Raw genomic sequence first — 13925 nt, 5'->3', positions numbered from 1 at the left:
CGCCCAGGCTGGAGTGCAGTGGCACGATCTCGGCTCACTACAGGCTCCGCCTCCCGGGGTTCACACCATTCTCCTGCCTCAGCCTCCCAAGTAGCTGGGACTACAGGCGCCCGCCACCTCGCCCAGCTACTTTTTTTTGTATTTTTAGTGGAGACAGGGTTTCACCATGTTACAAGCCAGGATGGTCTTGATCTGACCTCATGATCCGCCCGCCTCGGCCTCCCAAAGTGCTGGGATTACAAGCGTGAGCCACTGCGCCCGGCCTAGAATTTTGTATTTTATTTCATCTTCCATATCAGAGTGTTGCTGTCTACTTTGGATCTGTTTTTTGTTTATTTATTAGAGGCTGATGCCTTGATGAGCTTGATAGGGATATCCTCATTCACTCCCAGGAATTAATTTTTTACCTCTGTCCTTTCCCGAAGAGTTGGAAGTTTTGTCTACTAACTGCAGAATTCATTTTTTTCTTCAAGAGTTAAAGGAGCTGGGGGAATTTTGGGGTTTTGAATTCCCTGGAGATTGTTGAAACCCCAGCACATAGATTATTTTTCAGATAAGTCGTGTAGCTTTTAAATGGAATCCAGGTATTAGTCCCTGTACCTCAAACTCCAGTGTACTGAAACTTATTTGTAACAGCCTTTATATTAAATTAACTCTGATCCTCCATTGCAAAAAATTTCCACGATATTTTATAATAGAATCTCACTTATGAAGTCTGGAAATTGGACGTTTTAGTTCCAACCCAGGACTCGTCTCTGCTTTTCTACAGCAGTGCAAACGAATATTATTTACATAAATATTTTGGGCCAGGCATGGTGGCTCACGCCTGTAATCCCAGCACTTTGTGAGGCTGAGGCTGTTGGATCACCTCTGGTCAGGAGTTTGAGACCAGCCTAGCCAACATGGTGAAACCCTGTCTCTACTAAAACAAAACAAATCAAAACAAAAATTAGCCTGGTGTGGTGGTGGGTGCCTGTAATCCCAGCTACTCATGGGAGGCTGAGGCATGAGAATCGCTTGAACCTGGGAGGTTGCAGTGAGCCAAAATCGTGCCACTGCACTCCAGCCTGGGAGATGGAGCAGGACTCTGTCTCCAAAAAAGAAAAAAAAAAAAAGAAAAGAAAAGGCCGGGCGCGGTGGCTCACGCCTGTAATCTCAGCACTTTGGGAGGCTGAGGCAGGCGGATCACGAGGTCAGGAGATCGAGACCATCCTGGCTAACATGGTGAAACCCCGTCTCTACTAAAAATACAAAAAATTAGCCGGGTATGGTGGTGGGCGCCTGTAGTCCCAGCTACTTGGGCGGCTCGGGCAGGAGAATGGCATGAACCCGGGAGGTGGAGCTTGCAGTGAGCTGAGATTGCACCACTGCACTTGATCCTGGGCGACAGAGCGAGACTGTGTCTCAAAAAAAAAAAAAAAAGTGAAAGATGTTTTGTTTTGCCTTTCTCAGGTGTGGACACCTCAAGATCGCCAGTGTGTCCTGAGTACCTTAGCACAGTTGCTTTTGGATAAGGACTGTACTGTGCTGGTTGGTCGCCAGCTTCGCCCTCTCCTTTTGGATTTGCTGGAAAGGAATGCCGAAGCCATTAAAGCTGGAGGCCAAATCAACCATGATCTGCATGAACGGCTCTGTGTGTCGATGAGCAAACTCATTGGTAACCATCCTGATGTCCTCCCGTGAGTAGCAATTTTATTATTTGCATTTCTCCTTGAGGTGATAGAACCTGCTGTCTCCTGGGATGTAAGGGAGTCTGAGCTGAGAAGGTAAAACGGAAATACAGAAAGGAGAGAGATAAATAGTATTGTTTTATAAAAAGAGTCACAGCAGAATCCATTTATCCAGCTCAGTTCAGTGAGCATTTACTAGGTTTCTCTTAAATCTTGGCCATCAGAACAGACCTGGAAAGATGGCCAGGATATGTCCCCAGTGCTCTCAAGGATTGTATCATGTGGCAAGACATGCATATACAGCGGAGTAAATGAGGTTTAACTGAGGCTCTTACAGCATCCACCTCTAATGGGAAGGATTCCTTGCTTGTTAGAGCAGCTGAAGGAGTGGATTAGAAGAGCTATAGTATCCCTTCCAAATTCTATAAATCTATCTGAATTAGTATACTAAGAGCTGTGTTAGAGCTGGATTTTAATGTGACTTTTAAAGAGATAGTAAAATATAGTTTGTGAGGAATAATCAAAAGAGACAGCAAAACTGAGTGTCAGGGGTTTTTAAATTGAAAAGATTTTTAAAACTTTCACTGTAAAAATGATTAATATTCTGTGTACCAATAGGACATTTCTTTCTTCTCTTCTTTTTTTTTTGTGAGATGGAGTCCCACTCTATCACCAGGCTAGAGTGCAGTGGCATGACCTCTGCTCACTGCAACCTCTGCCTCCCTCCTGGGTTCAACTGATTCTCCTGCCTCAGCCTCCTGAGTAGCTGGGACTACAGGCGCGCACACCACCATGCCCAGCTAATTTTTGTATTTGTAGTAGAGACGGGGTTTCACCATGTTGGCCAGGATGGTCTCAATCTCTTGACCTCGTGATCTGCCCGCCTCGACCTCCCAAAGTGTTGGGATTACAGGCGTGAGCCACTGTGCCCGGCCAACAGAACATTTCTTATATCCAGTGTTTTATTTATTAGTCTTCATCAATGCAATAAATACACTTTGGCTTTCTTGGAAGTATGATATCTAGTCTGGTCCTTTAATGAGGAAATAGGAAATGAAGACTTGGGGGAAAACACTGTTGGTATGAGCTTTTCTAAAAGGGGATGAGAAAAAAATGGACCTGGTTTAATGGAACTAGAAAATATATAGCCAAGTAAAGATCGGGACTCTGAGAACGTTCCTGGCTTTCTCTATTCTGATATGTCTGTTAGGTATCAAAGTTCTGTCTCATAAAAAATTATCCAGTTTTTTCCTTGCTTTCTCTTCACCTTGATTAAACTTGTGCTCCCAAATCCCCTCAGCTATAGCTTTGGAGACAGTTTCAGAAAGTTAGAATTACACGTTATGTGTTGATTATTTTCTTTTTTTTTTTCTTTTTGAAGCAGTCTCACTCTGTTGCCCAGGCTGGAGTGCAGTGGCACGATCTCACCTTACTGCAACCTCTTTCTCTTGGGTTCAAGTGATTCTCGTGCGTTAGCCTCCTGAGTAGCTGGGACTACAGATGCACATCACTACACCTGGCTAATTCTTTTTTTTTTTTTTTTCTGAGACAGGGTCTGACTTTGTCGCCCAGTCTGGAGTGCAGTGGCACAATCTCGGCTCATTGCAGCCTCTGCCTCCTGGTTCAAGTGATTCTCCCGCCATCACACTCCACTAATTTTTGTGTTGTGTTTTGTTTTGTTTTTTTTTTGAGACGGAGTCTCACTCTGTCACCTAGGCTGGAGTGCAGTGGCGTGGTCTTGGCTCACTGTAACCTCTGCCTCCCGGGTTAAGTGATTCTCCCACCTCAGCCCCCCAAGTAGCTGGGACTACAGGTGTGTGCCACCACACCTGGCTAATTTTTGTATTTTTAGTTGAGATGGGGTTTCACTATGTTGGCCAGGCTGATCTTGAACTCCTGACCTCGTGATCCGCCTACCTCGACCTCCCAAATTGCTGGGATTATAGGTGTAAGCCACTGCACCTGGCCTAACTTTTGTATTTTTTTGGGTTTTCACCATGTTGTCCAGGCCAGTCTTGAACTCCTGGCCTCAAGTGATCTGCCTGCCTTGGCCTCCCAAAGTGCTGGGATTACAGGCGTGAGCCTGGCCTGGTTTTTGTACTTTTAGTGTAGATGGGGTTTCACCATGTTGGCCAGGCTGGTCTTGAATTCCTGACCTCGGGTGATCTGCCCGCCTTGGCCTCCCAAAGTCCTGGGATTACAGACATGAGCCACCACACCCAGAGATTATTTCCTTTAATGTTATATCAGAGTGTAACCTTATTTCTAAGTTTTACCTATGCTGACTTGACCAGCGCCTGCTGTGAATCATGTCTGCAATACACAGAAGTATCCTGGACTAGTAAAGAAGAAAAAAACAGTTCCTTTTTCTCTTCATTTGCAGAACACTTCACTTCTAATACCAGATGTGTGACTTTTTACCTATATCTATCAATTCTCTGACGTCAGTTTGGTACCCTACAATTCAGTTCAACTCTGAGACTGTCTATCTGGGTTTAGTACAGACCCCACAGGTTAAAGATTCAGTCCCACAGAGTATCTCATCATTCCTCCCCTGCACACCCCCTCTCTAGACACCAATCTCAAGTCTAGGTTATCATATATGCCTCTGACCAAAAGGCTGTCAATCAGAGACTTCCTTGACTCACTTCTTCAGGTTTGATTATTTGCTAAAATAGCTCACAGAACTCAGGAAAACAGTTTCTTTACTAGATTACAAGTGTATTAGAAAAGGATACAACTCAGAAAGAGCCAGTTAGAAGAGATGCACAGGACAAGGTATGGGGGAGGGGGACAGTAAGCATCTATGCTCCCCGCCAGCTGCAGTACCCTCTCAGCACCTCCATTTGTTTACCACCCTGAAAGCTCTCAGAACCCCATTTATTTTTGTTGTCGTTGTTTGTTTTTTTTGAGATGGAGTTTCGCTGTTGTTGCTCAGGCTGGAGTGCAGTGGTGCAATCTTGGCTCACGGCAACCTCCGCCTCCCAGGTTCACGTGATTCTCCTGCCTCAGCCTCCTGAATAGCTGGGATTACAGGCATGTGCCACCATGCCTGGCTAATTTTGTATTTTTAGTAGAGACGGGGTTTCTCCATGTTGGTCAGGCTGGTCTCGAACTCCCAATCTCAGGTGATCTGCCTGCCTAGGCCTCCCAAAGTCCTGGGATTACAGGTGTGAGCCACCGTGCCCGGCCTGTTTTTCCTTTTTTTTTCTTTTTAATTGGATATTTCATTAGGAAGACATGATTTATTATATCTTTGACCATTGGAGATCATCTTAACCTTCATCCCCTCTCTCCTCTCTGGCAGTTGGGCTGAAAGTTTTAACTTTATTATCACTTGGTTGGTTCTCCTGGCAACCAACCAGTGCCCCCCACTCCTTAGGGACTTTCCCATTGTCACCTCATTAACATAAACTCAGGTGTGATTGAAAGGGGGTTGAATAACAAAAGAATAGCTCTTACTGCATCGGAAATTACAATTCCTGGAGCTCTGTCCTGGAACCAGATTGAAAACTAAACATATATCACAAATAAGCTCAAGTTTTTAACAAAATTTAAGTTTCATTCTTAAAAATGTGTATACACTTTTTCCCGTTGTGGTAGGAAAATGCATAAAATTGATCACCTTTACTATTTCTTTTCTTTTTTTCTTTGGAGATGGAATTTCGTTCTTGTTATCCAGGCTGGAATGCAATGGTGTGGTCTTGGCTCACTGCAACTTCCGCCTCCCAGGTTCAAGTGATTCTCCTGCCTCAGCCTCCGAAGTAGCTGGGATCACAGGCATGTGCCACCACACCTGGCTAATTTTGTATTTTTAGTAGAGGTGGGGATTTCACCATGTTGGCCAGGCTGGTCTCGAACTCCTGACCTTAGGTGATCCACCCGCCTCGGCCTCCCAGTGTTGGGATTGCAGGCGTGAGCCACTGCGCCCGGCCCAACTTTACTATTTCTAAGTGTGCAGTTTATTTGGATTGCATTTTAGCTTAATTTCTTGGTTACAGTTTTGCATCTGCTGCTAGTTTGTGCTGGGCGCGTGCCCCACATCAGTGCTGTCTGTCTTTTGATTGGTAAGAGCGATAGTGGGTGGGCCCAGTCACAGCCTTTATGAAGAATAGCAAATGGATTGTTGTGGTGGAGCATGCACTTTCTTTTCAAAGACATAGTCCATGTGTAAGGTACCGTATTTGGCCAGTCATGCGGCCATACAGCAGAATGAGGGACCAAAATAGTTGCTGTTACACATTTTAGTTAAAAACTGTATCTAGAAATGCCTTAAAGGTAACATCTTGTATTTGTTTTTAGACTTTTCTTCCTCTCCAAGAACTACTTTATTCTCACTGTATCCCTGTGAGGAGAATAATGTCCTAATAGTATAATACCTATTTTCCTTTTTCTTCTTTTAGTCCCAGAAGTGATATATTCAAATAACATTCAACAATACAGAATGGTAGGAAGCTAAAGGTCCTCTCCACCCTGAAATCATACCCTCCAAAGATAGCTGGTATTAATATTTTGGTATGTTTTCTCCCAAATGTCTTTTCTCACTCTTGCACACATCAGAGTATACACACAAGTACATTAATATGCACGCATTTTAAATATGGCTTTATTGGGATAGTTTATATAAAAGTGTACAATTCAGTGGTTTTTAGTATTTTCATCAATATATGCAGTCATCACTACAGTCAATTGTATTTATTTTTTGTTTATTTTTAGCCTGCGCTAAATTATTTTCAAAAATTTTAACTTTTAGGCATTTTCTTATAAAAACTTGCTACTCATACATAAACTAATATGAACTTAAAATTCATCATAGATTTGTTTCACTTTTTTTTTTTTTTTTTTTTTTTTTGAGACGGAGTCTTGCTCTGTCGCCCAGGCTGGAGTGCAGTGGCGCGATCTCGGCTCAATGCAAGCTCCGCCTCCCGGGTTCACGCCATTCTCCTGCCTCAGCCTCCCGAGTAGCTGGGACTACAGGCGCCCGCTACCACGCCCGGCTAATTTTTTGTATTTTTAGTAGAGACGGGGTTTCACCGTGTTAGCCAGGATGGTCTCGATCTCCTGACCTCGTGATCCGCCCGCCTCGGCCTCCCAAAGTGCTGGGATTACAGGCGTGAGCCACCGCGCCCGGCCTTCACTTTTTTTTTTTTTGAGACGGAGTTTCACTCTTGTTGCCCGGGCCCGAATGCAGTGGTGCAATCTTGGCTCACTGCAACCTCTGCCTCCCAGGTTCAAGTGATTCTCCTGCCTCAGCCTCCCGAGTAGCTAGGAGGCTAGTAGCTAATTTTGTCTTTTTAGTAGAGACGGGGTTTCTCCATGTTGGTAGGCTGGTCTCGAACTCCCAACCTCAGGTGATCCACCTGTCTCGGCCTCTTAAAGTGCTGGGATTACAGGCGTGAGCCACTGCGCCTGGCCTACTTCACTTTTTAACTTGACTTTCTTTTTTTTTTTTTTTTGAGACAGAGTCTCACTCTGTCACCCAGGCTGGAGTGCAGTGGCACGATCTCGGCTCACTGCAAGCTCCGCCTCCCGGGTTCACACCATTCTCCTGCCTCAGCCTCCTGAGTAGCTGGGACTACAGGTGCCTGCCACCACGCCTGGCTAATTTTTTTTGTATTTTTAGTAGAGATGGGGTTTCACCGTGTTAGCCAGGATGGTCTCGATCTCCTGACCTCGTGATCCACTTGCCTCGGCCTCCCAAAGTTCTAGGATTACAGGCGTGAGCCACCGCGCCTGGCCGACTTTCTAATAAATCTTTAGCTTCTCTTCTTTTGGCTGCTGTGTAAGGAGATCCTTTTTTACTTGGATTGTTTAAGAGCATCATTCATTAATGAGCATCTCATACTTTCCCTTTATTGGCAGTAGGCCTTAGACCTGGTATTGATGCTGCCTTCTGTTTTGTCATTTTTAATTCAAACCCACCTCTGTAATAGCCATCACTGAAGGCAGATTTTGGTAGACTTTGAAAAACTTGTTTTACTTGAGGCTTCATATGCTTCATGGCTTGCAAAACATAATGGCCTACGAATCCCATGGCAGCAAATCAGTCCAACTGGTACTACTGTACTGGCCACAGCTCCAGCTGGGCTCCCCTGCCTCTACCAGGAACGTGAATCATCCCAGCCCAGGGGTTGCAGCCAACAACCACATACCTTTATCAGAGAGCAACACAGCCGCCGACCACAAGAACAGAACCCGCTACAGTCCATTTTTGAGCATTTGTACACAATTTTTTAAGATAGAATTTTTTTTTTTTTTTTTTTGAGATGGAGTCTTGCTCTGTCACCAGGCTGGAGTGCAGTGACGTGATCTTGGCTCACTGCAACCTCTGCCTCCTTCCCAGGTTCAAGCGATTCTCCTGCCTCAGCCTTCTGGGTAGCTGGGACTACAGGCGTGTGCCACCACGCCCAGCTAATTTTTGTATTTTTAGTAGAGACGGGGTTTCACCAGGTTGGCCAGGATGGTCTCGATCTCTTGACCTTGTGATCCACCTCCCTTGGCCTCCCAGAATGCTGGGATTACAGGCGTGAGCCACCTCACCTGACCAGAAATTTTTGTGTTGTTGTTGAGATGGAGTTTCACTCTTGTTGCCCATGCTGGAGTGCAATGGTGCTGTCTTGGCTCACTGCAACCTTCGCCTCCGAGGTTCAAGCGATTCTTCTGCCTCAGCCTCCTGAGTAGCTGGGATTACAGGCTTGCGTAACCACGCCTGGCTAATTTTGTATTTTTAGTAGAGATGGGGTTTCTCCATGTTGGTCAGGCTGGTCTCGAACTCCCGACCTCAGGTGATCCACCCGCCTCAGCCTCCCAAAGTGCTGGGATTACAGGTGTGAGCCACTGCGCCCAGCCCGGAAATTTTTGTAAAATTAAAAACAAACATCTAATGCATGCTAATTATTTTTTAATACTTAATTTAGAGCCATTTTAGGCTCACAGCAAAATTGAGAGGAAGGTACAGAGATTTCCCATATACACACTGTACCCACACATCCATAGCCTCACCATTATCAGCATCTCCCATCAGAGTAGTGCATTTGTTACCATTGATGAGCCTACTCAAATTCCACCTGATTACATTAAGGTTCATTAGGATTAGTGTTAATTCTTCTTTTAATGTTTGGTAGAATTCCCTAGTGTAATCATCTAGCTTTTCTCTAGTGCAGTCTGGGCTTTTCTTTGGTAGGAGGTTTTTGATTACTGACTAAATCTCCTTACTAGTTACTTATTGGTCTGTACATATTTTCCATTTCTTTATAATGTTCAGAGTGTTTTTTTTTTTTTTTTGAGACAGAGTTTTGCTCTTGTCGCCCAGGCTGGAGTGCAATGGCGCGATCTTGGCTCACTATAACCTCCGTGTCTCGGGCTCAAGTGATTCTCCTGCCTCAGCCTCCTGAGTAGCTGGGATTACAGGCATGCACCACCACACCTGGCTAATTTTGTGTTTTTAGTAGAGACGGAGTTTCACCATGTTGGCCAGGCTGATCTTGAACTCCTTACCTAAAGTGATCTGCCCACCTCAGCCTCCCAAAGTGCTGGGATTTCAGGTGTGAGCCACTGTGCCTGGCCATGTTCAAAGTTTTAATAATATTTTTTATTTCCATGGCATTGGTTGTATAATATGATGTCCCCCCCCACCTTTTTTGTTTGTTTGTTTGTTTTGAGACGGAATCTCACTGTGTCGCCCAGGCCTGAGAGCAGTGGTGCGATCTCGGCTCACTGCAACCTCCGCTTCCCGGGTTCAAGCGATTCTCCCGCCTCGACGTCCCGAATAGCTGGGATTACAGGCATGCGCCACCACCATGCCTGGCTAATTTTGTATTTTTAGTAGAGATGGGGTTTCACCATATTGGTCTAGCTGTCTAGAACTCCTGACCTCAGGTGATCTGCCCGCCTCAGCCTCCGAAAGTGCTGGGATTACGGGTGTGAGCCACCACACCCAGCCCTGTCTTTTATTTCTGATTTTAGTTTATTTGAATCTTTTTTTTCTTAATCTAGCGAAGGGTTTGCAGTTCATTTACTTATTTTGAGACAAGGTCTTGCTCTGTCATCCAGGCTGGAATGCAGTGGCACGTTCATAGTTCATTGTAACCTTGAACCTGGCAAATGATCTTCCAGCTTCAGGCTCCTGAATAGGGTTCAGGCTCCACCATACCCCGCTAATTTTTTTTTTTTCTGTAGGAACAAGGTCTCACTATGTTGCCCAGGCTTGTCCTCTTCATTCATTAAGGTGTAACTTAAGCATCTCTTCTTGATTCTCCCCAGATTCAGTTGACTTGTGTGTGTATGTCTCTTAGCGTTTCTAAAAGTGGCTGTCTTCCTTACTAGACAGCAAACTCCTCAAGAAGAGTATCTATTTGGTGTTGAATCCCAGTTATTAAACTACAGTATCTGGCTCATAGAACTGAATAAATGTTTGTTGGAAATGGGTGCCTTTTCCGTTGTAAACACTTACATTAAGTACCCCCCGATTTTGTAGGTAATTACTTTAGATTTTTGTATCCTCTTAGTCAGAATTATCTCATGCCATTGTCCTGGTTCCTGAAATTGAACAGGATACAATTTTATGACTAAGTAGATTCAGCATTCATTCCCCTATGTTCTCAGACCCTTGGGAGTTCTGTTTTGTGGTTTGGTCAGAGTAGAGAATTGTGTTCTATGATATTCCCACCAATCAATGAAAATATAGATACTCCTTTTTGAAAATAGCTTAAGTTGAAAATGCATTTAATACTCTGATAAACCTATTACAAAGCAGAAAAATTAAGTCCAACCATTGTTAAGTTGGGGATGTCTGTATTCTTTGTGTTTGAAGGTTTGCCCTGAGATATTTCAAGGACACATCCCCAGTCTTTCAAAGACTTTTCCTAGAGAGTTCAGATGCTAATCCAGTACGCTATGGACGTAGGAGGATGAAGCTCCGGGACCTAATGGAAGCAGCCTTCAAGTTTCTGCAGCAGGAGCAGTCTGTGTTCCGGGAGCTCTGGGACTGGAGTGTGTGTGTCCCTCTCCTCAGAAGCCATGACACCTTGGTTCGCTGGTGCGTAGCTGTTAGACTGTTTTGCACTTCTAGTGTGGGGATGGTACAGGGCATGTGTGGAGTTGTGTGTGTCAGGAGGGAAAGGAAACCATTTAAAATTTGTTATTTTTGTTCTTGTGGCTTTTGGGGTTTTACTTCCTTTCTTTAATCATGTGTCATTGCAGAGGAAAATGAGATGATATGAATGGAGTTTCACCTTTTTCATGTTCCATCAAGTAAATCCATTGTGCCTGATTTGTATTTTCTGTTCTTAAATGTGTTGTAATAATTGAGATTTCCTTTTCTAGTGTTCAGTTGGCTAGTGGATTTTATTTATTCTTTATTATCAACTGCAGATAAACTGAATTTACATACTTTCTTTTTCCCTAGGTATACAGCCAATTGTCTTGCTTTGGTTACCTGTATGAATGAAGAGCACAAGTTATCATTTCTTAAGAAGATGTTTAATAGTGATGAATTGATCCATTTCAGGTTGAGGTAAGCAGGAGCCTTCGTGGAGGTCTTGCTATAGCATTTCTTTTTTTTTTTCTTTCTTTTCTGGGGGTGACAGGCCAGAGGTGACTGCAGGTCTTGCGATAGCATTTCTGAGTGGTAAGGTAATTGACGAGACTCTCCTTTCTCTCAGGTTATTAGAAGAGGCCCAGTTGCAGGACTTGGAGAAGGCCTTGGTTTTGGCCAATCCAGAAGTCTCCCTTTGGCATAAGCAGAAGGAGCTGCAGTACTTACAGGGACATCTTGTTTCGTCTGACCTCTCCCCTAGGGTGACAGCTGTTTGTGGTGTGGTGCTGCCTGGGCAGCTGCCAGCCCCTGGAGAGCTGGTATGTTGGTATCAGTAGGGGGTGTGTCCCCTTCCCCCTACTAAACACTGAGTGTGCTCTGTCTTTGGCTGGGTTCTATGTACCAGGTGTGAGCTAAATTTAGTTTGTTAAATTGCTGCTTCATTTTTGGAAGTTAAAAAGAAATTCATCTTGGGCTTTTCCCCTGATATTCCCACTGTTCTTGTTTTTATTTTTGTTAATTTTTTAAATTGTAGAGACGGGGTCTCACTATGTTGTCTGTGCTGATCTGGAACTCCTGGACTCAAGGGATCATGCCACCTCAGTCTCCCAAAGTGTTGGGATTACAGGCGTGAGCCACTGCACCCAGCCTGTCCCTGTTTAATATGAAATTAGAAACTAATGGTTCCTGTGTGATGCCTTTAACTTGCACGGAGCTGTTCCGTATATCTTCTTGTTTGCTTGCTGCAAAAACTGTCTGAAGTTCTGTAGCACATGTTACGATCCTATGTTGATGTAATTCAAAGGCAGAATTACTTGCTGGAGACCCTTGGACTGCTCTGTGGCAAAGACAGGCCTAGGTCTAGAGATGACTCCCAGCAGCCTCTTCTTTCAGAACTATCTCATTGTAGAGAGTCCAGTATCTAGTGAACTTCCTCTCTCCCAAATGCAACAAGCTTCTTTCCACGAACGGCTTGAGACCATACTTGAACAGGCTTGCAGATCATAAGTCTGGCACTATTGGGAGCCAGTCTCTTTTTCCATAGCAGTCTTCAGTCAGTTGTCACTTTGTCTGATGGTCAGGCTGTAGTGCAAGTGCAGTGGCAGAACCTCGGCTCACTGCAACCTCCCCCCTCCCAAGTTCAAGTGATTCTTCTGCCTCAGCCTCCTGAGTAGCTGGGATTACAGGTGCCTGCCACCATGCCTGGCTAATTTTTTGTATTTTTAGTAGAGACGGAATTTCACTATGTTGGCCAGCCTGGTCTCGAATGCCTGACCTCGTGACCGCCTGCCTCAGCATGAGCTACTACACCCAGGCCACCCACTTTTCTTCTTGGAATAAGTTCTGGGTCATTTCTTGAACCCATCAGTTGGGTTCTGGTCAGTAGCAGTAAAAAAAAAAAAAAAAAAATTAAAATGTAATATACATATAGGAAAATGCACATTGTCATAAGTGTAGTCAGTGATTATTCATAAACTTCATATAAATAACACCAAACACCCAGTACTTCCAAAGCTCTTTGTGTTTTTTTCTAGTTGTGAAGACCCGTCCCCTTCCCTCCTCCCTCTTTACCCCCCACGTATCCTGTAACCAGTATCCCAACCTAGATTATGTTTAGGGCATTAGGATTTTAACATAGGGAAGGATTCTGGTTAGAATGGACCTGCTGTTGTTTAGCAGTGGGGACCCTGGGGCTGAAGCGCAGGGTAGAGTTGCGGTGCAGCCTGCCTGCTAAATTTATGAGAGGACAACCCTGAGGAAAGTTCAAGAGCTTCCAGCTCTGAATTTCTCATTTAATCCTCACGTATTTTTAGGGAACCAGCCATATTTGAGAACTTACTACCCCTTAAAAGTTATAAATCATTCCCCTTTTCCCCCATGTATATTGGATGCATTGTTATTATTAAACACATTTAAGGCCAGGTGCAGTGGCTCACGCTTGTAATCCCAGCACTTTGGGAGGCCGAGGCGGGCAGATCACGAGGTCAGGAGATCGAGACCATCCTGGCTAACATGGTGAAACCCCGTCTCTACTAAAAATACAAAAAAATTAGCCAGGCTTGGTGGCGGGCACCTGTAGTCCCAGCTACTCGGGAGGCTGAGGCAGGAGAATGGCTTGAACCCAGGAGGCGGAGCTTTCAGTGAGCCGAGATCGTGCCACTGCACTCCAGAGTGAGACTCTGTCTCAAAAAAAAAAAAAAAATTAAAAGTTTTGATACAACATTTACCATGTTAACATTTTTTACTTTACACGTTAGTTCACATTTTTTGTAGAGACAGAGTCTCACTATGTTGCCCAGCCTAGTCTTGAACTCCTAACCTCAAGCCATCCTCCCTCCTCAGCCTCCCAAAGTGCTGGGATTACAGGTGTAAGCTACCACATCTGACTGAGAATGTTTTCGTCTTACAAAGCAGAAATTCTTTCTCATTAAACTTACTAGGTGTGTTTTAATATTCTTTTTTACTTTTTGTTACAGAAAATGTCGCATATATTCCAAAGTAGAAAGAATGGTATAGTGAATACCCATGGACCTGATAGACCTGGGTATTCAATAATTATCAATTACATTTCATTTATATTTCTGCATGACTACCTCACATTATATTACTTAGAAGCAAATACCAGGCATCATAGTATTTTATATGAAAATATTTCAGTATATATCTCTAAAGGAGGCAAACTTTAAAAATCCCTGCTATTGTTATTATACCTAAAAAAA

General features: G+C 44.2%; 2 protein-coding genes across 2 annotated transcripts in view; one reads left to right on the top strand and one right to left on the bottom strand.

Moving 5' to 3' along the window:
- The window catches only part of MDN1 (midasin AAA ATPase 1), a 189299-nt gene that overhangs the window by 24537 nt on the left and 150837 nt on the right, over window positions 1-13925 (top strand). Inside the window, exons 4-7 of the mRNA XM_003822877.6 lie at window positions 1453-1679; window positions 10483-10707; window positions 11077-11184; window positions 11333-11525. Of these exons, the coding sequence (XP_003822925.4) occupies window positions 1453-1679; window positions 10483-10707; window positions 11077-11184; window positions 11333-11525 (753 nt within the window). The remainder of the gene's footprint in view (window positions 1-1452; window positions 1680-10482; window positions 10708-11076; window positions 11185-11332; window positions 11526-13925) is intronic.
- Window positions 7186-10450, bottom strand: LOC103786829 (mitochondrial import inner membrane translocase subunit TIM14-like). The gene is given in 1 exon segment (XM_063604961.1): window positions 7186-10450. A coding segment is annotated over 1 exon segment (390 nt). The 5' UTR covers window positions 7705-10450; the 3' UTR covers window positions 7186-7314.

Source organism: Pan paniscus, chromosome 5 (assembly GCF_029289425.2).
Source record: "Pan paniscus chromosome 5, NHGRI_mPanPan1-v2.0_pri, whole genome shotgun sequence".
Taxonomy (NCBI): domain Eukaryota; kingdom Metazoa; phylum Chordata; class Mammalia; order Primates; family Hominidae; genus Pan; species Pan paniscus.
This window is presented reverse-complemented; position numbering and strand designations above follow the sequence as displayed.